General features: G+C 40.4%; 1 protein-coding gene across 10 annotated transcripts in view; it reads right to left on the bottom strand.

Annotated features, from left to right (window-relative positions):
• The window catches only part of SATB1 (SATB homeobox 1), a 94,050-nt gene that overhangs the window by 55,807 nt on the left and 11,241 nt on the right, over positions 1 to 27,002 (bottom strand). For 8 of the 10 annotated variants that reach the window (XM_054191696.1, XM_054191699.1, XM_054191700.1 and 5 more), the window contains exons 1-5: positions 18,812 to 20,353; positions 15,692 to 15,927; positions 11,693 to 11,869; positions 10,744 to 10,870; positions 9,893 to 10,016 (exon numbers count right to left, since the gene is read on the bottom strand). In XM_054191696.1, coding sequence (XP_054047671.1) covers positions 9,893 to 10,016; positions 10,744 to 10,870; positions 11,693 to 11,869; positions 15,692 to 15,902 — 639 coding nt within the window. In that variant the 5' untranslated portion in view covers positions 15,903 to 15,927; positions 18,812 to 20,353. Of the gene's footprint in view, positions 1 to 9,892; positions 10,017 to 10,743; positions 10,871 to 11,692; positions 11,870 to 15,691; positions 15,928 to 18,649; positions 18,720 to 18,811; positions 20,354 to 27,002 lie in introns of those variants that run through there. The other 2 variants (XM_054191698.1, XM_054191697.1) reach the window with 2 other exon arrangements.

The raw sequence follows: 27,002 nt of genomic DNA, 5'->3' as shown, positions 1-27,002 counted from the left end.
TCAGTAGCACTAACAGTTGTCTTGCTGAATTTCTTTTGGTGGTTAGGATAAGCCCTTTCTTTGATCTCTTTTCCTTTTCCTACACGAGTTTTTGCAGATTTTTAAAGCCAAAAGGGACCATTTTGAGCATCTATTTGGACTCTACATAAAGAGTTCATACAGCAATTTCTGAATTCAGCCAAGTTACCTGTGGCTGAGCTAGAGTAAACATCTGATATTGATCTGAAACTTCTTGTGCTGGCTCTTTCACCACATCCCACGGTAATCTCTTTCACTAGATAGGTACCCTTTTTTTTTTTTTTTTAAATGTATGACTAGCTTTTAGTTTGAACTTCATTGATTTCCGCTCCTAGTCAGTGCATCTCTCGTGCCTCTGATTGCTTGCTTAAACACTCCTCTAGTGCCAAACATAACATCCCTTGCCTACCCTTTGTTTAAATGGTTAAGTGTCAGATTTATTGTTTCAGGCCACGTGCCTCTTTATGAGCCACCTGTACGTCTGATTATTCTTAATCATATAGACCCAAATTCTATTTATGCGGCTAAAAGCACATGAGCAAACAACTTTCTGTCCTCAGTAAAATGTAAAAATTTTTCAGGAGAAAAATGAGTTAGAGTATAAATTTTGCTATGGGTTCTTAACTTCTGCTAAGTAAAATCATATGAAGGGGACATTTTAAGCAGCTATATTAGCCAAGATACTAGTTTCACCTCTGTGTTGCTGCCTTTCACTGACAAGAGTTTGTGAAAAGTATAGATGCTCTGAAGAATTCATAAAAAGATGCAAGATTGGATGAACATATCTCGAAAAAGAAATGTTCAGGCTAACCTTCCATGTGGAATATGCACATGCACTTTGAGGATTTATTTATTCAGATTTTTTTCTGAGTCCCCCCTTATATTAAAACATAGAAATGGAAAAAGTGTAGCTAGATTAGGTTTAGCAAACAAAGTTCCTCCCTACAACAAGTGCAGAATAAGGAACACAGCTTTAAGAGCTTGGGGACATACTAGCTGGCAAGTATATTTTGGTGGAATTTTATTGTGATACATGTGTGTGCATATATATATATACACACACACATATACACACACAACCCCACACAATTCTGAGAGAATCTAGATGTACTGATTTAAATACAAATATACTACGTAAACTTAGGGAGCTGAAATCTCCTCTCCATCCCTAGAAAAGCCCTTGACACTAGCATCCTTCGCATGTCCCTCAGTTTGTCATCATCATGAAACCCATCCTTCTCCACAACAGTTTACTGAAGAGCATCAAATCCTTTGGAAAGGTGGCACAGCCAAGCACAGATTATGCTTTAACGCAGTTTGCCCCTCTTCCAGTGCAAGCTTACGAAAGAACTGCTGCTCTCAATGTAGGAAATCTTAGTACTTAGAAAGTAAAATAAAAATAATTAAGAGACAGGTGTATATGAGGAGAACCTTTCATGTGTTCCCACCCCTGGGGAACAGAAGTTTTCCCTTCTGAGTAGTTTATTCCATGGCTTGGAGTGAGGCAGGTCTGAGGTTGCTGCTGTCCTGAAAAACCTGTCCTCCGATCACTGCTGCAAGGCACCAGGCGAATCTGATACTGTTTGTGCTGTTCTTAAAGAAGTGTCCAAAGAGAGAGAGAGACAAAGCTCACCCTCGCCTTAGGTTTTCCTACCACATTTCTGGGAAATGAAAAGGAAGAACCTAATTATTAATTAAAAAGGTGGGGGGGGGGGGGGGGGGGCACGGAAATAAAGTGGGGAGGAAGCAAGCTCTGAGAATTTTGCTCAGGGTCTGTTTGAGAAATGCATCTCTCTTCTTCTAAGTTATGATTAGAGTGAGGACCTGCAATGAGTCTGGTCTGACAAGGTAAGAGGTGTTCGTCTCTTAGCATTGCCTCTCAGTAAGTGGGTCCTGCTTAGCTTTCATTCCTGTCAGGTAAAAGATTATTACCAATTCAAGTAATTTTCTCCAGACGCATCTTTATGCCTACAGCCCTGCGTCCCCTAACACAGGCGTACCTCAGCTTTAGATCTGCTGACAGTGACGCTGCAGCACCTACAGAATTCGCTCAGCTTTTGGGTAGGTTTTATAACCACACCGATCTCTGTGCCTCCCACCACCGCTAGTAATAACTGAACCAGTCAGGGAAGGTCTCTGCAAACCAGTCGCAGCAGTGATTAAGACGTAGACATACGTATCTCCTTGCCCTTTAAATAGAAGGCTTAATTGGCGATGTGGATAGCAGCTTCCTAATGGACAGAAATTAAACTCCATTTAATTCCTGAGCAGACACTTCCAATGCACAAGGTTTACCACACATTTGGAGCGGGGGGGGGGAAGGAAGGAGCCGCACGCACAACTCTCTCTACCTCTGACAATCACCAAGGAAAAGCAACATGAGGACCAGAATGGCATAAGTGTGGCAGGTGTGAATTGACCTGCACTGGCAAAGCTGCGAGCTGGGAAACTTGCAAATCACATGATTGTGCAATACTTGGCTCCAGTCAGTGCTATCATGTTCTTTAGAAAAAAAAATATTTAGAAAAAAAAAATATCTTAAAGACATGTACATCAAGTTAAGGGATTAACTGTCAAATGACATTACTGAAACAGAGACAATATATTTCTTTATTGTTAATGAAATTCAGTTAAAAGTGAAGGAAGTGATAAAGAAAGTACTGTTTTGTAATGTATTTTACATAAGAACGTAATATAGAAAGGGAAGTGCAATTAAATCTTAATGTGGACTTTTTTATTTTTAGTTTATCATCTGGTTTACATTTTGAGCCCCTTTGCAGCAGTAAATTATGCTGGCATTTCTTAGGGAATAACTGCCATGTTAATTTAGTTTAATAAAATAACTGACAGAAAAGGGGGAAAAGAAGCAAGAAGCGACAGTACCCCCCCACACACACGCACTCCTTATCTTTAGCTAAGTATTCAAATGCTTTCTATATGAATTGTCCGTGGTCCAACTCCAGCACCATGTAATAATACAATACATTACAACACAGTACAATACAATCTTGGGTTTCTGTAGCGCCCTTCATGCAAGCATCCCAGGGTGCTTTACAATCATTATGAGTTAAAATTAAAACTGAAGCACATACAATTCCTAATAGAATCATTTTAAAAATGCTAAACAGAACAAATAACTTTTAAGTCTAGATTTAAAAGTCCCAACAGCCAGAGCTTTCCTTGCTTCAATTGGCAATGAGTTCCAAAGCTAGGGAGCAAAGCGACTAAAGGCTCTCTCATGTTATGTTAAAGGATCTCTCATGTTGTTTATACTTGTGCAGTACTCTACAGCCAACAATTTGCCAATAAGAAGAAAAAAAGAGACTTATTTGCAATCTTGCTTTAAAGAACACTGGAGGAGTGGCTTGCTAACCCTCTAATAAAGTTATGGAAAAAAATAAATAAATCAGGGTTCACACTTGGCCATGACTGTGTTAAGAAGTATGCGAGAAACATGAATGAATGAATACAGAATTTTGTAGCAGTGCATTACTTGGCTGCCTCCTAACCCAGTGAATGTAAAAATAAAAAAAAAAAAAGCATGATTTTATATATATAAAACAAGAAGAACATAACAGCAAATATTTAAAATGCAAGTTATTCTATGTACCATTCTCAGGATCACTGAGTGAAAACAGAAGTGGAGTGGGGATCAGTTCTACAACACATGCACATTTTAGACGGAAAACGTATCAGAAGAAAACGTGCTGTGTTCCTTTTTTATTCTGTCACTTCCCTAAAACTTGAAGTCCATATGACGCAGATAATCATTCACATGACACAGTTCTCAAAATTGCCGAGATACAATCCCAAGTTGTTAGCACACAAAGTGGGGAGCACAGTCCCAAAAATGTTATTCCCTTAAAAAAGCATGAATTCTGTACTTTGTTCACAGGCGAGCCTAGCGGAAGACAGCTGCTTATATCTCCATGCAGCTGACTTTAGCACTGTTAAAAAAAAAAAAAGAAAACCAAAACCAAACTACACCACAAAAATCAAAACTAGCACCATCCCTCCATTGGACTCTTCTCCACTCTTTCAGAAGCAGAAACGCAAGACCTCACAACAGGACAGATACTAAGGGACACGCTGACACCTTGCAGAGACCTCTGAAGTCAGAAACTGCATTTATTTGAGAAACAAGGTATGTTCCCCTCCCGCCCATAATAAGCCCAGACCCTATAACTGTTTTGGAAAGGGACTTCGACATCCTCATTATAGTTAATTCTAATGAAGAGGAAGGAAAAAAAAAAAAAAGCTATTTTTTTTCCTCTTTTAGTAGGGTACTGCCCAGATAAAACAATGGTAGACAGACTGACATAGCTTTAACACTGGGAGCGTTCAGATGCACCTAAAGAACATAAATCTGTGACCAAAACAGCAGTTGAGCACCCTGCGAGGGTCCTCGCGCAGTGCATTTCACCTTCCCCATCCCACCAGCAATAGGCTCTGTACGGCCCGTTCTACCTGGATGACTAAAAATCATGGTCATAAATTTGAATAGTTAATCAAAAATGTTTAAAAAAAAAATAATCCAGATACCACATCAGCTTGAAGAGACATCAGAGTGAACGCTCTTGAGCAACTGAGGGGTGGGTTGAAAGGCCCTGCCTGCCAAAACCTGAGCCCAGGCCCTCAAGGATTTACTCCCCTGAAATAATTAATGACATCTTTAAAATCTAAAGTACAGCAACTTCTAAAGTAGAAAAAGGAGCTGCATTCCTTACTGAGGTTATTAATTATTGGGGGAGGGGGGGAGGAGGAAGAGAGAAGGAGAGAAGAGAATCACAAGCAACAAAGAAATCCAAGGACTTGATCTCAGGTCTAGGCAGGTAAAATTGAAAGGGGAGGGCAAAAAACACCTTTCAGTTTTGTAAGCATGAATTAAAAATTGCTCATAAAAAGTATGTATTTTGGCAACTCTTAATACCTCATTCCTTGGTTATTTATAGGTCTGGAAATTTTAATTTTAGCTAACCCCACTTTTTATGGTTGGGAATTTGGGGGGAGGGGGTTTGAACAGCAGCGAGGAAATGCGAGAGTATTTCTATTACGCTGCTTATTTGCTACGATGGCCAGATGCCTTCAGATCAGGTGAACTGAGAGAACACCGACGTTCCAAGCAAGCTTTCTGCCTGGTGTCTCTGCACGACGCCTGCATAAAATAGCATGCAAATTCAGGGCAGGATGTCTGAACAAAAAGGGAAGTATATGATCTATATTATTATGCCCATGTCAGATGCAGACAATCCTTCGCTACAGCAAGGAAGTTTGATCAAAATGCAGTCAGGATAGCTATATTTATCACAAGTGCAAAACTATTCAGACGTCGGTATCGTACCAGCACTTGTTCTGTGCGCACATACGTTTTACGAAATGCGATCGTATATCCTTCTAACTGGAAAAATGCCATTCCCTCAGCATCAAGAGCAAAATTATCTAAAAGACATTACAGACTTAGGGGGGAATGGAGGGGGGTGTCACACACAAATATCTTCCAAAAAATTCAAAATAGTAATACAATGCCCATAAATTACTGTCCGTAAGTATCACAGACTCTGGATATATTCCATGGCAATATTGCATGTCCCTACAAAATATTTTAAAACACAATAAACCATGAGACTTGAGATTTTGCTACACATCAGGCCTGGATTCTCTGATCTATAATGCACTGGCTATTGGTTGTCCTGAGAGTTAGGCTAGCTATACTATAGGGGAAGAGAAAGAATTAATATCTCGCTTCAGAAATGCTTTTGCAGTCATTTGATAAAGTGCAAAAAAAATTTTTCTTTTTTTTTTTTTTTAAAAAACCCAAGCTTATTTGAGAATACTAACAACAATCATTTAGAAAATCTTTCTAGAAAAAATTCACATGAGATAATATCAGTGGGAAAGTCAACGTCATTTGGTCACTGCCATATTTTCAAAACAGTGCCCGGATACTAATTAATCTCTACAATCTCTTAGTTTGGTAGGTGACTTGTTATCTTCCTTTCATGGAAAAGGTGACAGGAACTCAAGAGAACGGGTACATCTAAATGTTCAAAAGCACACAGTGAGTTTGTTCCAGAATTATCAAAAGAATTTCCAGCCTTTTCTTGGGCAAATAGCCCATGTTGCTCTCCTCTCCCTCATAAAAGCTTATCTATCTATCTATATATATACAGAGAGACGATTACTCAATAGGGACAAAACAAAATAAACCCTTATTAATATCAGTATAAACACACCCTGTAGTATTTCAGTTATTTTAACTGTGGAAGTAATAAGAGAGTTCCGCACTAAAAACCAAAATAGAGCACAACTGTGAAAACAAAGCATGAAAATGCTAGGACGAAGACTGAGTAAAGAGATGGAAGGACTAGCATTAAATAAATAAATGCAACAGGCCTGCCTGCCTGATCACTTTAGAGCAGATCCCAACAGACTAAGGTAGAGTAGAGCTTCTGTGCGAGGGGTCGGAAATAAGAACTGATGGTAGAACAATTTCTTTACAACCCTTTGGAGACTAAAGAGCCAAAACAGGAGGGAAATGAGATCTAGGCCACTCACAAGATGCACCAATTTAATGGAATGCACAAGATGGCCCAAAATTGAGCCCTAGATTAAATTCCAAGTTGCCTTCCCCATCAAAAGGGGTCTGGAGAGGAAGCAGAAATGGTATCGCATATCAAACGCAAGAGGTCTTTCACCCAGCATCTGCGTATGCTGCTAGTCTCTAGTAATACAATCTGCAAACCCAAGGTAAAGCACGAAAATACACACTGCAGCGCATAATGCAGAACAGGCTTGGCTTTCCCATGCAAAATTCACAGCATCCTTTTACCTTTCCTGCTTGATACCGAAAATTTGAGACAAAACCTCTGCGATTCCAGAGCCATGCATTTGCTCCGGTACGTCCTGAGAACTCCAAGTCATGTCAATGGGGATTCCCCGCGATACGGGCTCATATAGCGAGCGATAAACCTGGCCTTTCATGGTGGCCCCGGCAGTCGCGGGGTGGGACAATTACAGTAGATTCGAAAGAGACCATGTATTCAACTCTCCTAATGAGAGCAAAAGTCACACTGGTATTTTACTGCAGAAGGCATGAAGAGTTCATACCCGTATGCCGCAATGTTTCAGTTGGACAAGAAAGAGAATGGCAAAAAAAATTAGAAGGAAAAAGGAAAAGAAAACCCACTCAAGTAGATGATGCTGTTAAGTTTTCAAGACTCCATAATTAAGATGAACTGGATCTAAAAGTTTGTTTGCTCACATATTTTCAAGCTCTTAAATATACCTGCACTATAAAAATATTTTGCTTGGTATTTTTTTTTCAGTACATATAATGTCGGTATTCTGAATAAATATGAGCAATTTTTTAATACGCAAAAAGCAAGATTAATTAAGGAAATATTGTAAATTCTAAGTGAGGACAATGATTCTCAGTTTTCCATGCTTAAATGGGGCTTCAGAGATGCACCGCATTGAGCACAGCAACTTAAATACCTCGCAACAAATCCTTCCGTACCTACACAAAACAGAGCACTGCTAATGACAATGACAGAAAACGATAACTACTCTCGTTTCCACTTTGAGTCATTTTTCTGTGGTTAATAAATTATATCCATAACAGTGTTAATAAGTTATGGTACGGTGTCACTGCATTAGCTTGCATTTGTGATGAAGCACTTCATATGGCATTACCTATGCCCGTGGAAGTACATAAGAGGAGAGGCCACTTCTCTGCTCTCAGAGGAGTCTCCCATGCTGGCATTTTGATGGACCCTCTACAGGAACATTGCCTCCTAACCGCCGCCTCGCTCTTACTTCTCACCTCTGCTGCCGCAGCACACCACTGCAGGGCAATTCTCCAGATTTAATATGTGTAACAAAACATAGGCACTCTCAAATCAGTGTCCTTTCCATAGGAGCGATGCACAACGAGTTATTAGTTAGGCAAATACAGGAAGAATTCAGATCAGTTTCATCATGTGAAAAGGACACCGTCAGATCAAGGCGTCCTCCCTCAAGCTCCCCGAGGGAAACGGGAAGATTTAGACTGACTGACGGGCTCTCAATCAACTGCTGTAACAGCTGGTTTTTCCAAAAGTTAAGAATAAATAAATGTATTTTAAGTTTAATGTGATTTGATCTTTAAAGGGAAAAAAGAGAGAAGCAGTAGCTATTTAAATTCTTGCAACCCAAAAACCGCAACACTGGTGAAGATAGAGACGACAAAAGTAATAAGCACGCTTCTAATAACAGAAAGAAGCTCATGGCTTTAAGTATATTCTTTTACAAACAAAGAAGTGCAAAAGAATAATCAAACAGCCCCAAATCAGAGTTCTGTAATCTGGGATTTTGGTCATCTCAAGTGCTAACTTCAAAAGCTGTTATTAGGCAAGACTGTTTTTGTCCATTAAAATTAGAATAGAAAAATTCAGTATAGTTTAAAAACAACTTTTTAAAAGAGTACAATTATTGAATTGTCTCCAGTATCATGATACCGTCTCTAGGGAAGTATCTAAGAACTTTTTTTTATGCTTTTTCATTGCATCATCTACCTATATATAGGGAAGCTGTTGTGTGAAACACGATGTCCAAATAGAAATGAAATATTCCATTTTGACAGAATTTACTTGCTTTCTATCAAGTACCAAGTAAAAACTAGCGCTATTAGATTAAAATGGAGAAAAATCCCAAATTATCTGCAGTGCTGGCATAAGCCAGCAGTGCAAAAAATCACATGCTTTTATAGTAGGTACGTACAAGATAACTTTGCAGACATATTACTGGAATGGTTTGCAACCAGTGAAGATAATTTTGATTATTTCCACTTCAAAACTTCCTATATTGGAGCCACATCACTGAAAGCAATCTAACCATAGGAGAAAAAAAAGTGACGGGAAAACAGCCTGCTAATATATGTGCTGGAAAGACAGATAGACAAAGAGAGTTGTCCTCTATAGATTAACTGAAGTCTTTTGGAGACAAAGTCTCCAAGATTCTGAGCAAGAGAAATAAAATCCCCATAAAAATACCTTGACTTCCTTAATTTCCCTTTTCCCCTCCCTACCACAACCAGCGTTATTTATTTGTATACTGAATTTATCTCCACTGCACCACAACAAAATACATTTTAAAATTTAAAAGGTGAAAATAAATACAATGTTCCCACCACAGCATCACTGGACACTGTACTGCGCAGAAATAGTTGCGCCTTCACAGGAATTTGACAAAAGAACGACGAAGAGAATGGCAAAAAAAGAACAATACAACTAAGGCTTGAGGAAAGCATCAGCTCAGTATTTAGCAATGCATAAATTGAGGTTTCATTTTTGTTTAGGTATATTTTGATTAGAGCTAATAAATGGTTGATTTTCCTTTGGTTGTTTGCAACAACAACACATCATCCAAAGAGCTTTATTCTTTATTCCCTTCTCATATAGCATGCCAAAGACTGTCTCATTTTATGAATTAGCATTTAAAACTACTGTAGGTTATCTAACAAGCATTCAGATTCAATAGTACTTTTGACAGCAGTAAGTAAAGAGCCTTTTAACGTCTTGAACACATGTGCTTGAAAAAAGTAGTTACATCAAAGCAGTTCAAAGACTGAAGACAAAAACCAGTTAAAATCCAGTTTGCTGTGAGACAATTTTAGTGTGGTGTAAACAACCTTTCACGACTCCCCATGGGAAACGTTGTAAGACTACGTTCAAAATGAATCAGGCGTATTTATAAAGATCATGAAGTGGTCAAATGAATTTGCATTTTTGGCAGATTCACTCCACGGGTACCACTTGCTACAGCCTGTGGAAATCTCAAATCTCACATCAGCGTTGCCTATAGTGCTTTATTATTTATTACATGTTATGCTAAGTACCTGTGAAAGGGGACATTCCTTGGCCAATGAACTCTGGTTCATATCCTTCAGTAAGTCCTTCAGAGCATTTCTTACTGTTGTGTGAGACCATTGTTCAGGAGGCAAGTCTTCTAGTTTAGGGCAACTATTTGAAACACAGATTAGAAAAGGGATTATTACAAGATTGCATCCTGCTGCAGAACATTCCTTTAAGACAGACAGATTTCATTTTGCGCATCAAGCAGATGCATCTGGAGATTGCTCTCGGTCTCCTGATTGTTCCGATTAGTTAATTACTTTATACAACACATCTGCTGTATTGATGCATGAATTATACATCAGCTGCATGTGGCGACTATTTTTTCATGTTACTTCTACCTTCCTGCTCTGATGCGCTTGGTAAAACAATTTAAGGTGTAATGCTTTCTCACGACTGATCATGAAAAGCATTAATATATTAACCGTTTTTTTCTTTTTTGTCACGGTGAAATTTAAGAACCTAGACAGCAACAATAAGTGCGAGCAAGTCATTCTTTTACAAAATGCACACAGATGGTACCGTTCATGATATGCAAAAATATTTTTCTCTTAAGTAAACTTTATGTAAAATGCCTTCTTGTAATGCATCATTTAATTGACTAAAATGCAATATAGTTTTAATGAGATATCCAAAGAAAACCTATGTATCAGAGCTATAAAAGTTTTCTGCAGTACTATACTGTAAGTTGAAGAAGAATCGGAGTAACTAAGAAGGAATTTAGATAAGCCTTTGTACTTGGAGCACACAGCACAGTGGGAATTAAATACAAGCAATATTAACAGCGAGAGCAGACAAGTAACAGTTCACGTCCCAGAACTGGTACGCAACTTACCTGTGTAACTGGATTTTCAGTGTGACCACATGATACACGTCTTGCAGCATGTCTGCTACTGTAGCATCAGGGGCATCTGTCACATAGGAGAGTGGAACTGGATTCCACTTCCCAACCTGGATAAGCCCTGTGGGATTTTTATTTTTCAAGGAGAGGGGGAGTGGGCAGGAAGGGCAGGGAAAAATTGAAAAAAAAAAAAAAAAAGTAATTTACCTGTTAATTCCTAGGGGCAAAAGAAATATCTGATTTTAACAAGATCACCACCTTTGTTTCTAGCCTCTTAAATCTGGCAAAACAAAAGAACACCCTCCCCAAAAACCCCCACCCACACACCACCAAGGATATGCTTTATCTATATTATGAAATTATACAAATGCATTACAGTAGAGATTTTTTTAATATGTATAGAAGTCTATTTTCCTAAGTTCCCATGAATTCAATAGGACATGATATAATAGTTAGCATTCCTCTTAATAAATTAGAGAGGATTTTGCAATGCAAGGACTGAGTACAACAAAAAAAAATAATAATACTTTGCAGTCTATAAAACCATCAGGAACAAAATAAAAGAAATGGAGCTGGATGTTCAGTCATAAATGCAAGTTGACTCTCAACAGTCCATCTGCTCAAATATGCTTTACACTTCCTTGTGGATCCTCAGTGGAGCAGATTATTAAGGTCAATAAGCATACTAATGATTCAGTTGAAGTCTTTTTTTTTCTTTAAACAACAACAACAAAAAAAAGAATCTACCTCCACATTCCCCATGAACAAAACGTGCACTAACTAAACAAAAATACATTAAGGAAAAAAAATAATATACAGAGACAGAATCCGCAAGAAGTTTCAGAAGTGAAATCTGCATCGCATTCCTGAAATCAATCCTGCCCCTCCCCCAAGATCCCACAAACAAACATAATTCATCGTACAATTTCATAATCTTATTTACCTTTTGCTTGGGCAGCAGAGCTGTGAGAATATCCAAGTGATAGCAATGCCATTTCAATCAGTTGGTTGAAAAGCATATCCTTCCTCACCAACACAAATTCTGCATGCTCCTCCTTAGAATCGTACTCAATGGCATTTTCATAATGTTCCACTACACAGAAAACTGGAAGCATACTTCCTATTAAAAAAAATTAAATTTAACATATTAAATTCGAGTTATAGTAGAGTAGGTGGGTCTATACAGCGTTATGTAAATAGAACCTGTACGAACAGGCAGAGGAGGCATCAAGAATCATCACAAATATTTGATAAACATATTCCCCTTGCCCTCCCCCCAAAAGAGAAAGTTCTACAAAACATCCATCTCTCTGAAAAGCAGAAATGCAAATTTACCTCGCTTGATCGGATACAGATTAAAGAATTACCTTCTATAGAAATAACAAGGTTGACTGAAGAGAAGTTGATTCTCTGTGTCCTGCCTGATTTGTTGTGAGTAGCAGGCAGCACGAGAACCTAAATACATACTGCAGATGTCTTCACTGTGAGCCATTTTAGTACCAGCTACATAATTTTGTTCGTTAACATTAAAACTTTCTTAGTCCTGCCAAAAATATTTAATTGCCTTCAACGTCAACAACAAATCACCTTGCGTGTTATACATTCGCTCTGAAAAGAGCACACAAGGAAACAAGGCAAAAGTTAACACTAATTCGTGCTTCATTCATTGAGTGCACTTGAGCCCTACTTTCAGTCGCATCTTTAAGAAACAAATCATGATTTCAATGCCGGTTTAAGAAGTGTACCTGCAGTCTGGGGTATTTTTTTGTTTGTTTGTTGCCTCCAGCACTTCACATTCTATATTTCTGGTATTCATTGCTATTTTGGTATGCCTGAAAGTAATTACTAATTTCTAGTTTTGCAGCATCATACGACAACCCCTTCCCCATGCTGCGTAGGCTATTAAGCAAACAACCTTTTTGCCTTTCGTCTTTTCTTTTTTTTTTTTTCTTTTTTTTTTTTTTTAAATTTTTTTTTTTTTCCTCCCTTTTGACAACAGCCAGCGAGTAACAAATGACCTAAGCTGTTTTAGGGACAAAGTCTCTCCTGACAATCAGAATTCTAGACTTTGTGACAATCCCTCCCGGACGGAGGTGGATGACACGATGACCTCGTACCCGTGGGTTCAGGCCCCGGTCCTGTCCCACTGCCTCCAGCAGCGCAGGTTAGGATCTCTTAATGACAGAAAGCAAAAGGGTTAAAGGCAGATGTACAGAACTGTCTTGTGGCAGCCTGCCAGAGGGGTATCATCTTTAGCATAAATGATGACAAGGGTTATTTTAACAGGGCACCCAGGAACTCCAATTAGTCCTACAATGTTAATGCCTCTATAACCACTGCCCTCTAGACTTACGGAAACCTCCTAATCTGCTAAGGTGCACCAGACATACCAGAGTGGAAGAAGAAGATTTACTCTTGACAATAGATACACGCTTTTAAGACCGCGTCTGTTGATTTGTGCTCTAACGTATAGCAAGAAATCACGATAAAAAAGATACCTCTTAAGCACGTATATTTAAACTACATCTGTTCACCAGAGAGTCAATCTCTGGCAAACAAACCCCTTCAGGCTCGCTTGGAAAAGCTCACAAACTCACTCCAGTTTGCCCAATAGGCTCAGCATGAAAGACAAGACTAAAAGCTTGCCAATATTTATGTAGTGCAGGAAGGAGCTTTTTTTTTTTCTCTTCTTTTTTTTTTTTTTCTCTTTTTAAACCTAAGTGAGACTGGTCAGGAAGGGAGAGAAGACCAAAGCAAAAGCAGTACATGCAAATTGGTGATTTCTTCATTGGTTTTAATTAAGCTATGGAGAGCTTTCTAAAACACACACACACTTCATCTGCAAAAACGTAGTGGGGCTTTTTCTTCCCCCCTTTCCAGGCTCTCACAATTGATATTTGACCTACTACCCTCTGACTCCGAGAGAGGGCTCAAAATTCTTAAGTAGTTTCACCGTTAATACCTGAAGATAAAATGTAAACAAAGCTTCATTTTAACAAATAGTGCAGATACACTCCAAGACAGCTAAAAGCGTATTTGTTTTTTCCCCCCCTTATCGGTTCCTACAAATTAAGCTACGGTCAGACACAAAACTAGTAACGCACAGGTACTTCGCTGCACATCAGCACACTTTTTGCCAGGTACAGGGACTCGTGAGGTGCAGCGTCCTGAAAAACGTGGTACTTTAACCGACCCGGGAGAGCCAACCTCCTGGCTAAATTCTGATGTACAGCGTAGATTAGATTATCAGAGGTGGATCCTGGTAGTGCGACACAGGTACCGTCTGACTACAAATCGAGCCACTAAATCTTTTAGCAAACTGTCACTAGTGTCCTTCTGTTAATGTGAAAAATGTTATACAGGAGAGCACAATCTCAGCTGGCTGATCGCTCCTGCTAGTACTTGGCAAGACCTCCAAGTGCAGCAACTTCATAACCTTCTAGTATTAAAGGGGAGAGCATTGGTCAGTGCTCGCTGCTAAAAATACAGCATGATTTAAACCTGAAGGCAGTGTTAGAGCTTTTGCTGAAGGTTTACGAGTCTGTGTAAACAGCACGTCTGCCATAAGGAGCAGTGAAGTCTGTAGAATCCTTGTCTAAAACTGTCCTGGCATTAAAGTTTGCTGTGCAAATATCACATAATACCAGAGACAGCTGAAATCTCCTATTTAGGAATTTATGGAACTTATATGTTTGCAGGCGTCAGAAAGTCCTTTTTATATAGCCCCACTGCTTCACTGTACAATATTAATGCACTCTGCTTGAAAAGCCGTAATAAATTATATTTTTAATGCTCTTACCCTGGCTTTCTTAAGATGCATACATTCTTGGCAAACAATCAATAAATAGGGTAATCATGAGCAGAGGCCAAAGAATTTGCTGAAGTGCTGTTTTTCCATTTTTAATAGATAAAGATCTAACAATACGGACTGCTGTGTCTGTTCATTTCAGGATCAATATATTCTTTGTTTTCGTCAAACCGAGGAAAAAATAAATGATTGTATGATAAATGTTATGCATCGGACACAATGAAATTCCTCTGCCTTCTAACTTTGTGCGTTTAACAGTCTTGGTTGCATTTTGCACTCTGCTTAGCAAATGCTAGAAAAATATGGATTATAAACATACACCGATTATACTGAGAAAAGTAGAGGCTGTTTTAAAACAAACGCCAAATTACATGCAGGATATTTTGATTTAAATTAGAAAACCTGCAGGACACGGTCAAAAAGACTTGCACATTTTCATAAGCAAAATTTATAGATTACTGTCCATTAAAAGTATTTTCAATGCAAACAAAAGCCATCCATATACAAACATCAATGAGTCTAAATGTGCCTTTTCCTTGTGTAAATGTCTAATTACAGCAAACCAGCCACTGAAAAATATGACACCCAAGTTGTTCATTGTTCAATAATGAATTGTACTTAAGAAAATAAACTGCGAAGATTGACATCATAAATGACTTCTCCAATGTGATACCTAAAGATTTACACTCTCTCCTTTCAACCAACTTGCAACTGTTATGGAAATACTGCTGCCCTTCCAAGCTTGGACCATCATTAAGAGGAAAGGCGAGAATTTGGTTTGGGGGTTCGCTATTTACTCTTACGGATTTTTGCGTTTCTTAGCCCAACGCTCACTCAAAGAATTAAGGCATTGTATTACTTCTATTGCAATGTAGGAATTTGCTTTAATCAGGGCAGCTAGCCTTTACCTTAACAAAAATCAGACTCCACCCTGTAAAGCAAGATGCTCCACCCAAGCATGAAGCTTACATTTCCCAAATGTGATTTATATCAGAGTTGGGAATATATAGTATTTTAGAATGGAGATTTAATCCTGAAATATAAATGAAGCAGAGTCTGCAAAAGTATGCTTCCCCCCCCCCCCCAAATATTATAAATCATATTTCTCCAATGCAGAATTATCAAAAGTGTTACCTTTTCTAATATTAGTTTTCATCAGGTGTCCAGAGTGTTTTAAAGGCACTCCTTGCATTTTAGTTCCTGTACTTCCAAGTCTTCCTCTTCCTAATGGGCTCCCATTCTGTTCCAAGCGCGCAATTTTGGCTGGTGGACCCTTCGGATCGCTTACATTGTTAGACATTTCTGAATGTTCTTTCCCCTGAGTTGCCTCGTTCAAATGATCCATACTCAGTCCCGCCTCTAAAGATCACCTGCCATGATTCAAAAAAAAAATATATATGTTGTACACGTGTGCGCATATGTATACGTACACAGCCTGCACATGTACAGAGAGAGATATATATGTATCGTAAGCTCATAAAGAAGAATAAATATCTATTTTAACTGGAAAGAAGATGCCTTTTTTAAAAGAAACAAACTTATTCTCCAAAAATGACCTCATACCCCAGTTTATAGAGAGATCGCATCATAATCTGGTGGAAATATTTTTTAAAAGCCAACTATAGTACCCCTATAAAAAAAAAGAAAAAAAACTTCAGAAATATTCTACTGAACCTGAGAAAGACTAAGACTCATATAAATGATGATGATTGTCAAGGTATGTGCTCCAACACAGCTATTGTTACAAATCTCACAGAAAGGTTTCTTATTAATCCCAGGTGGTTTTATTGCATTAAAAGAGAGAGAGATAGAGAAAGAAAAAGATTCAAGTGAAACATTTCTCGATCTACTCGATTAAAAAAATGGATGCACAACAATAGAGACACTGTTAAAACTTCAGTTGAGGGAGCAACAGATTTATTAGACATGTAGAATATTGACCATTTACAAGTCCTCCCCCCCTTAGAACCAAAAGTTAGAAAAGAATTTAGCATTTAACTTCAGAAAGCAGTGGCGGGAGATGGTTGCTTTTGAGTTTCCTAACCAACATTATACAAAGAGTTTATCAACTTTCGCAAAGTTCAAAACATGCATATGAAATTTTTCAGATGTTAAGCTTTTAAGTGTTAAATGGAGTAGTTTATTGAATTAAGAAAAATAACCGAGAAGAGAAGGTAGTGTCTCACAAAACAATGCTAGAAAAAACCCCACAATTTCTATAGTACTTTTCTAGCCCTTAAATATTAAAAAAAAACCCCAAACCGTACCCTGAGTGATGCTAAATTACGTGCTGGCACAGCTATTTGAAACCAAAACCCAGAATTAATTTCAATAGCAAATTAAGAAAATGTTAGCATGCCTATATTTCCCTTTTTATAAACTTTTGAAACCTCCGTTCAGGAATAACAATTCCAGTGAAATCACTAAAAAATCTCCCAAGCCTAGAACATAACGGAGTAAGTTTTGAGGATTTTTGTCACTCATCAGAATCTGTTTTGCCAAGTAGATCGAAAAAAAATTAATAACCAGTTGCTGAGAACAGAGACATCTTTCTGGTTACGATTTCATTCATCAATACTGTTGTGATTGTTACGTGTTTTACCCGAGAAAGGTGTGACTACGCTGACAATTATGTTATTTATATAATATAATCACCACTAAGGACAGGTGACTAGACATTAATTTATGAACTAGTATTTACATTCACAAGTACAAATACTAACACTGGGGAAGTCACATTTAGAAAGACTAGTGTGAATCTGATAATTGCTACTTTCTTTCAGTTGCCTAGTAATTCAATACATTTTCTGCACATTTCATAGCAAAGCTATTAAAGCCTAAACATCTTGGGATTTTTTTTTTTTATACTTCTATGTTGTTAGTATATATGCCAATGACCATCCCGTAAACTATTTTTTTTCTTGTTTGAACACCGTGCTGCTTTTCCCGATATGGTGAAGTAAGAGGTAATATATTAATCTGAACGTTTACAAGCAACCTCAAGAATGCCACTGAACAGCTGAAGTTCAGAAAATCGTTATTTTTCCTTTTTTCCTTATGCTGTAAGGTGACAGGCTAAGATTTACCATTCATCCTGATCCCATCTGTTTTAGGTCGTGTGTCTCATTAACAGTAAACGTGCCTGTTTTAGCCACTTTTTGAAAAGATTTTTTTTTTTTTTACTGTGTTAACTGCAGCCTAAGCAAAGAATTACAGACTCAAACCGTTACACATCTTCCGATGTTTCTGACGATGCTAACACACTATAGGGCTGCTTTTCTGAGATTGGTCTCTCTCAAGAATAAGAGGATTAACAAAAAAAGAAAAGAAAAAAAAAGGGGGGGGGGTTAAAAAAAAAAAATAAAGCAGCAGCCTGAAACAAGAAAATCCTTGTCACTTTTGGCAAGTTCAGAAGTACTCTAAGGCACGGAGGTTCTTTGCAACAAAAAGTATCTAGTCATCATGAGTCAGAATCGCACTACATCACGTACAGTGAATAAAAGTGATAGATCGCAGTTTAGTTAATACACTGACTACAACCAAAACACCAAATGGGTCATTTTCGCTTGGCCTGAGAATACCCACCCATCGGCATCCTTTCACCGCTTAGTCATCTTGTAAAAAGCTTTATGTTACAAAGCAAAATTACATGCACATAAAACACCTAATTTACTCATTTAAACTCCATGCCCAAGGCTAAAGTTCACTGAAACCTCAGTTTGGAATAGTGATGAGCAACAACCACCGTGGCCTGCCCAGGGAGAGGGTTGCAAGGGAAGAACCAGCATCTCCGCCGGTGCCAGGCCAAGGAGTTTCCCCGGCTTTCGCATTGAGGCATCTTTCACAACTACAAGTTTTCAGCACAGGCATATGGAGAGAAGAGCACAATTTCAAGGCAGCGTTTCCCAGAGACGGGCGTACGCGTACGGGCACACCGCGCAATTTCTGAATGAGAGTCGGTGCGCTATCTCCTTTTGTCGCGATGTAACGCTGCCGGTATTATATTATTTCTTTCTCTCCTCCGGAATCAGCCCCCTCCCCATGCCTTTTCCCCTCCTCTTCCCTCCCTCCCCCATAAAAACCCATAATCACATTTGAGAGAGGCTCCGCACTTATCCGTTCCATATGGCTCTCACAATCCAGGCCAAGCTTTCCCTGTGACCTTTTAAAGAGACAAAGAAGCAAAGTACTTATCTAGAAACAGAAACACTGCAGTTTTCTGAGTGAAATTAGCAAAACCGACCCGAAACTCACCACTTCAAAACTTGACAGCATATAAATAACAAAAACAAAGGAGGTTTCCTTTGCAGCCCGATCTCTTGAAGAGGAAGAAGTTCAAGACTGATGTTTTCTAGGTCCCCCCCCTTTTTTGGAGGGGGGGGAGGGAGGGGGGGGCAGCAGACCTGAGGACTACTTCCCCTAATATTCTTTTTTTTTTTTTTTCTCTTTTTCTTGTTGCTATTTTCCTCTAGGCGGGGAGGGGCAAAAATAGATAGCGAGAAAGAGAGTAGCCATGAGCAAAAATGGCAATGGACAAAAAAAAAAAAAAAAAACAGATTAAATATCTTTTGAGAGAGCCAGTTCTCGAGGTTTAGCAACGGAAGAAGGAGCTGAAGATCAAATTGATCAGACAAGTGTAACGCTCAAAACGAGGAATTCATAATAATAATTGAAAAAAAAAATAAAGTAGCAGGTCTAAATTGAGGTGGAGGGTGACTTAAGTCTAGCTATCCTTTCAAAAATAAAAGCAATGCGTACAGGAGCAAGTGAGAAAGGGTGTTATTAAAAAAAAAAAAAAAGCAAAGAAAAAAAAAAGGCAGCTTTTCTATCCAGTGTGAAGAGCAGAAAGTCTACTTCTAGGTTGTCACTTACACTATTATTCTCCAATAGGCACCCAGAGGAGCAGCACACACAGAAGGAGCCCGCTCCCCTCCCCCTCCGCAAAAATACACACCGTAACAGCCCCCAAACTTTCTGCGGAAACCTCAGCCCCAGAGATCGCTACTGTAGATAAAAAAAAATTTAAAAAAAAAAAAGTGTAGACAAAATTGCAGGAAAAAGGCACTAAAATGCCACTTTTAATCTCGCCTTTGCAGTCCGGGGAGAGAAAAAAAAAAAAAAAAAAAAAGCAGAGAGGACCTGTCTCCTCTCATTTACCGGGGGCTGTTGTGCGAGTGAGGGGGGAGAGAGGGAGCGAGAGGAGGGGAGAGAGAAAAAGAACAGAGGGGAGGAAGGAAACACACACAACAAGGCACACCACCACCACTACAAAAAGTGACGAGGTTTCGCTCCCTCCGAGTCCAAAACCGGGAGAAATTATAATTAAAAAAAAAAAAAAAAACAAAAAACAAAAAACACAACAACCCCCCAAAATACCAACCCTCTCTATGAAGAAAAAAAAAAAACACAATAAAAACTGGTTCTGCTTCTGCAAAGAAAAAAAAAAGGCAGAAAATCTGGGAACTCCGAGAAGAGTTACTCGCAAGAAGGGGTAAAAAATATAAAATAGAAAGGTTGCAAAAAGCCAACAACAACAACAAAAACCAAGCCAGCGGAAAAAAAAAAAAAACAATAATAATTTGAAAAGAATAATAATGGTAGGCTTTGTTGGGGTTTTTTTTGTCTCTCTCTCTTTTTTTTTTTTTTTTTTTTTTTTTTTTTTAATTCTCGTTTCCCCTGGCTGGCCGACTATGGTTGTTATTTAGGCCGGTTTGGTGGTTGTTGCTGGATGTTACATGGATATATGTATGTATGTATGTGTGTGTGTGTGTGTGTCCCCGGACGGAGCTGCCTTGCTCTGCTCGCTCTCTCTCTTCCCCCCCCCACCCCCCTTCGCCCCCCCTCCTCTCCTCTCCTCTCCCTCTCTCTCTGTTTCTGTCCCCATTAAATTATTAGTTGACTCATCACTACTCCTCCTCCCGCTGCTGCCGCCGCCGTCCCCTGCTCGCAGCCTCCTCTCCTCTCCGCTACCGCTCGCTGCCGCCGCTGCTGCCGCCGCCGCTTCTTCTTCCTCCTCCTCATTTTAATACAAAATAACACCGAGGCCACCGGCTTTTTTTTTTTTTTGCCTTTTTTTTTTTTTTTTAAAAAAAAAAAAAAAAACCAGCCCCGAGACGGGGGGAGGAGGAGGAGGAGGAGGAGGAGGAGGAGGAGGGCAGCCTCCCCCCCGCTGCTGCCCGGAGCCCTTCCCCGGCGGCCCCGAATCATCCGACGCGTCCTGGGAGAGAGAGAGAGAGAGAAAGTGGCAGAGGAGGAGGAGGAGGATGAGGAGGAGGAGGATGAGGAGGTGGCGGTGGTGCAGGAGAGAGGCGTGGGGGAGGGGAGGCCGGCGGGGGAAGGGAAAGGGGGGGTCGGGAGAGGAGAGGTGGCAGAGGGGCACCGCAGCGGGGAGGGGGCACCGGGCCGGGATGGGTCGGGGGCGGGGGGGGGGGGGGTGGCCGGCGGTAGGTGAGCGGAGATGGCGGTGTTGGGGGGGGCGGGGGGGAACGACACCGGGGGAAGAGGGCGTGCGGCTTCCGGGCGCGCACGAATTTGCAGGCAGCCGGGTGCGGGTGAGGCGGCCCAGCCTGCGCCGCGCACAATGCCCGCCGCCCCGCTCCGCTCCGCGCCCCGCCGCGCGGCCAGCGCGCCCCCCTGCGCGCCGCGCGCACGGCAGATGGGGCCCCGCGGCGGAGGGGGCGAGCCGGTGGGGAGGAAGGGGGAGGAGGGTGGGGGGGGAAGCGGTGGCGGGGGGGGGTAAGAAGAAGAGGAGGAGGAGGAGGAGGAGGGGCGGGGGTGAAGGCTGAACAATATCCTGCTGGCGCTGCCTGCGCAGCCCCCGCCCCTCGGCGCGGAGGCTGCGCGGGCCCGGCCGCGGCGGGCAGGTGCACAACGGCGGCGGCGGGAGGAGAAAGGGGGGGGGGCGGCCCCCGGGGAGGCAGCAGGCAGCGCGGGGGGAGAAGTTTTTCCTTCCCCCCCCCCCCCCAACCCCCTCGCCCCTTGATATCGTCAGCGATGAGCGAAAAGCACCAGGCACGTTTTTAAAAGGACCAAAGGTTGGGTGAGAGGCAGTCGTCCCCCCCGCTTCCGTGGGGGGCATCATCCACGCGAGGAGGATGAGTGTGGCCGAATCATCCCGCAAAGGTACCTTTAGGTAAGAGCAATACGTACATCGCTGCGTGCTCATAACCCCACCACCACGCGGGATGGCACAGAAATTCGCCCTGCGTCACCTCTGCAGAGCGGGACCCGAAGGCCACCCGTATGAGGTGAAAAAGCTGAAAGGTGGTAATGTATTGACAAAATAAATAACTGCGAGACAGGCATAACTTTGTTTCCCACAATGCACTTGGGAGAGGGGAAAAAGTAACCCAACTAGACAAACTTGAAAGCAACAAGTTTGTACAAGCTGCGAGATAAGGGAAAAAATAAACTTCTTTATTGATAAAATGCATAGTGTTTGAGTATACCATGCCTAAAAGGAAAAGTTGCATCATCAACCAAAGCAAACATGAATTATCGCACAGGCAGATATATCGCCAAAATGTTTAGGGTAGTAACTTAAAAACAACGAAAAAAAACCCCATGCCAAACTGCACATACAAACTTGAAGCAGCCGCCAAAGTAGGCAAGTGGGGAGGCCAATACCATTTCCGTAATACACAAAGTAGCACAGACTCTGAACAAAGAAAAGGCAAATCGATAAACCTATGAGGAGCAGAATTATCACTACTCATATATTGCTTCCTATAAAACAAGAGGAATGCATCCAGACTAGGTAAAGAAACAAGCTGACGTTCACCAAAATAAGCACAAACAGCATACAGGGCATGCAGGAAAAAGAAAAATGGTAATAGGGTGAAATACATGAAATATTTATCATATTCAGCAAGGCACAAAATAGATTATAATCTCAGAAGCAAAGAAATGGCAATGCTCGAAAATGAGCGCGCTGTTACATACGGCTGTTTTTCAAAGCAGCGCAAGTGGAGGTGGAACACATAGGAAACATGGAAAGTTGTACACATGTTGCATGTCCTGAAAAAGGTTACTAAGATTGTTACCGAGAGTGCTGAAAAGGAAAAAAAAACAAAACCCAAGAAGCTCGTTTCACAGAGAAAAACAAGGGAAAAAGTAGATGACGTCTTCCATACCATATGATCAAGGGATAACTGTCTAGGGGGTTGTTTATTTAGAAACCAATTTTTTTTCCAACAAGATAGATTGAGTATTATTCAGTCCCTCTAAAGAAAAAAAAAGAAGAGAAAAAAACGAGAGAATTATTCTTTCCCAATGCATTTGAATGCTTGGAGGAAAAACGGTGTTAACTAGTTGAATTCAAAGTTTGTGGGCAAAATGGAAAATACAAACATTATATAATTTTTCGTCCTTTTCAGGAAAGTCTGATAGAGTAAACTTCAGTGGTGAGCAAGACTGACCACTAAAGAAGACAATCAGGAAAGATGAGAGAGTTTCAGCTGGCAGTATGCTGCCTGCAGTATGATGAAGGAAAAGGGACAGTGAAGACAACTGGAGAGATGCAGAGCTGGTTAGAATAGAACAGATATTTAAAAATAGGATTTGGAACAAGGTTTGGGACTAAAACATCACCTTAAAAAAGAACTACCAGATATGACAATAAAAGCAACAACAGAAAAGGTTAAAATCTGTTCTAAAATAACTTTTGCTTTGGTGTTTACAAACCATTCCCTTCATGGTCAAAAAACCCTTTAAATGTTCAGATTAAAACAAAGTGATTAATCTAAAAAGCAGAGACAGTGAATTAAAGGAGCAGGGAGATAACAATCTGATAATACAGGAGCACAGAAGGCCTAATAATGATATTATTATGCACACTAACCAAACACTGACAAACAAATATTCTGTTAATTATATAATCATGCATATGCTTCCTATGCTTGAGATAGATGATTATGGAAAATAACTCTCTTCTTGAAACTGCATATATGTACTAAACCTTATAAACTCCCTACAACATGGATTAATCTAATTCCCGTGCATCACTTATGCCTGGTAAAGTATTTACTAGACGTGGAAGGCTGAGCATGGAACCCCTTGCTTTGACTAGAAAGCACGAATTACTGCTGCGTCTTGACATATAGACAACAATCAGATTTCTCTTATCAATACCAAACTACTTGGAATAAATTCAAGATTCAAGATATCTGATTTTCATTTGACCTATTCCAATTTGCACTTCACTGTTGTCAACTTTGATATTAAAATGTTCCACCAGAATAAAGATATTTAGAATAAAAACATATATAAAGAACAGAAGATGAATAGATATTGTCATGGATACATATGCAGGCAATCATTTAAACATGCGGCAATAGTAACATCACATTTTTCATAGCTTCTAGTCAACATACAGCGGACAAATATATGCTTAATAAAGCTTATTAATCCTTAATAAAGTTGTTGCTCTGTGTTTATGATATATAAGTGCATTTTGCACTGGGTTGTGCTGAAATAAGACAAATACTTAAAAAGTTGGACTGCATTTTTTCAATTCGGGGTGAATTAACTCTCGAGCAGCAGTCTCAGTAGCTGCAAAACAAAACGAATTCTCCAGTGTGGCATGCTGCCTCGGTGCCTCCTAAGGTCTCTATTCCAATCTTTTCTTGTTCAAAATAAATTAGGAAATATGGGCCCAAGTCTTGCGGCTTGGCTCTTGTGCAACGCAAACAGAAATGACCTGGCAGCGGAGCAAAACCAGCATGGCTGTGTATTCGCTTTTATCAGATTTCTTTGGGGAGATGAGGCTGATTGGGTTTTATACATACGTACTTCTGACAACTCTGCGGCCATTTGGGTAACTGGTAAGCGCCAGCCCATGCTGGAGGTGATGCAGAGCTGTGCAGCGGCAGCGGGACTGCCGGGAAACTTGCTTCCGTGGGGATTTGAACTCCTTTTCCCCACTGCAAGGGGTGATGCGCAGCTAAGGCTAACTGCTGGCCAGCAAGGCAATGATAACACCAATCCCTGGCTTTCTGAAGGTAAAGATCTGTCACCGAAAGGTGGATGGCTCCCCGCTGGGCTTGTGCCAAATTGCGGCCGGAGTTAAGGGTTAGCCAGAAGCGTGGGTTAAGGGGAAGGATGCACCCCGCTGCCCTGTCCCATGTCTGTCTGCGCCAGCCTTGACACAGCCACTGCTGCGGCGCGGAAACAGTCCCGTGGCCCCTACAAGTTCCGCACCTCTGATTGAAGCCGTTTTTCAGTCTCCTCAGATCGACTTCCCCTCCGCTTTGCCCTGAACAACGATACTTGCCTGACACCACTCAAAACACTTGAACCAACCTGACTGCAGCAATCTCAATTTACATACGACCCAAGAAGCCGATGTGCACCGATGTGAATCACAGTGTTCTGCGACATCCCCCACGCTGAGCTCCAAAGTTCCATACCAACCTAGATTTTTTTTTTTTTTTTTTTTTTTGACTGCAACCTGCCCCAGCCTGGATAGGATGCCTGTCAAAAAGCAAAAGTGCTATGAATTTCATTTCACTGAAAGGCATCGCACACAAGCTGTCGTCCCCTCTCACATTTTGCATGAGCAATTTCTGCTCGTTTGTGCGCTCTCACACACGATGTCCTGAAACAGTTACGTAAAATGAATATTTAACTTACAACAGTCAGCTGTATCGAACTGCACTTAATTGCTTATTAAGTGCAGTAAATTATCCTTACGATATTCGTCAGAGGTGAAAAACCTACATATATGGCTACATGTAGTGCATTCATTAGTTTACGGACCCCAAATCCCTTGGAAAGTATCAGATATCTACACAGTGTCCCATGGTGCAGCATTTTGTAGTTAGATGTCTCAGCTAGCTTGCAGATATGTAAAATCATATACAAACAGACATCTCCCTATTGATTGCCTCTGTGACGAGGCTCGTTTACTCCTGCAAACATTTTCTGCAGTGTATTTCAATCACGGAATCTTCTTTTAAAAATAGAGTTGAATAAGAATATGCAAAATGTGGGTTTGGGTGAAACAAGTTACTTTTCATCAAACTACCGCACCATTTTGCCTGAGTCCCTTTCACAGCTGTACGTCTATTTTGACTAAGATGCTTGTACAGCTGAAGTACCTGCATACATTCGCTGATGTGGCCCTGACAGTCATTTCAGTTCGCCCCTTGGTGCCAGATGAGTCACGGAGAAGCAAAATGCTGGAAGAAAATTATGGAGTAAAACCCAACAAAACCATTTGGCGCAATGAAGAGAAGGGTGAACGTGACCACTAATGAGAATACCCTTCACCTCTGGCTGCCACAAGAAATCCTGTCTGGTTGCAGTTGTAATAGACAGGTGTCCACCTTCCCATAAAAGATCACAGTAATGAATATTAATGGCTTAATCACATAAATCTTGCTCTGTAGTTGCATAGTCTCTACCTGCTGTGCGGACAAGCTGAGTTCACTTCCTAAGTGTATCAGCAGTTCAACTATCTATATGCTATTTAATATAAGCCAATATTTTTTATGACTCTGGATTTCAGAACTGCTTCAAATAAAAAGCTTCAGCTTAAAAAAAAAAAAGGCATTTTGTATGGACCATATTCTCTTCCATCCGTAACAGTAGACTAGATCCATGATGAGTCATGCTCGTAATTTCCATGTGGCAGCTACAGCCAACTGCTTCCACAAAAAAGAACAAACAAAAAAAATGTAATAGAACTTTATATAATAATATTTAATGCAATTAGGCAGCTGGAAGAAAGGAGGAAAGCTGGCATCTTAGAATCAGCCAAATAACCTATGTCATAAATTCAGCAAGTCGTGAATTTCACAGTTTTCTCCCCAGAGGTATAATTTTTAGGCTTCTCGTGAAGATGTTAAATGTGGGTCATGGGGAGATGAAAAAAGAGTGGTTCCTGTTGAAACCTTCATTGTCACAGCACTAGGTAACTCCTAGGCGTAAGAAGGGCATACAACTCTTCCCTGAAAGAAGAGTTGGTTGATAAGCAGTTATTTTAGGGATGTGTCTGAATAGAAACTCTATTAATTTAATAGTGTGTAAATCATGATCCCCAGACATATACATCAGCAGAGCTCCAGTTACTTTTACTTGTTAAAAGGAAAGTAGCACCAAGTTCTCTCCAAAATGTTTTGCAATGTTGTTGACCAATTCCGCTTCTTTTCCCTTTCTTGACTCCTTCCAACCACCGCATTTCTCTCCCAGGCAAAAAAAAAAAAAAAAAAAAAGGATGCATTTAGGAATCCAGAAGTTAATCCAGCAATTCTGGGTGAGGATGATTTTCACACAGCCCAAGCAAAGCCGCACATTATGGTAGAGAACAGTCTGAACCCTTGCGGTTAGCACTACGGAAGGATTATTCCGACATTATTAGCTAGAGCTCAGATGTTCGCGCCGTTGAGCTCAAACAGCAGTGACTTGTTACACAGGAATACTTCATCAACGGGCAAGCAATCGTCTT

This window comes from Rissa tridactyla, chromosome 2 (genome assembly GCF_028500815.1).
Source record: "Rissa tridactyla isolate bRisTri1 chromosome 2, bRisTri1.patW.cur.20221130, whole genome shotgun sequence".
Classification (NCBI taxonomy): domain Eukaryota; kingdom Metazoa; phylum Chordata; class Aves; order Charadriiformes; family Laridae; genus Rissa; species Rissa tridactyla.
The sequence above is the reverse complement of the archived record's forward strand: the minus strand, read 5'-3'. Positions and strand labels throughout refer to the sequence as shown.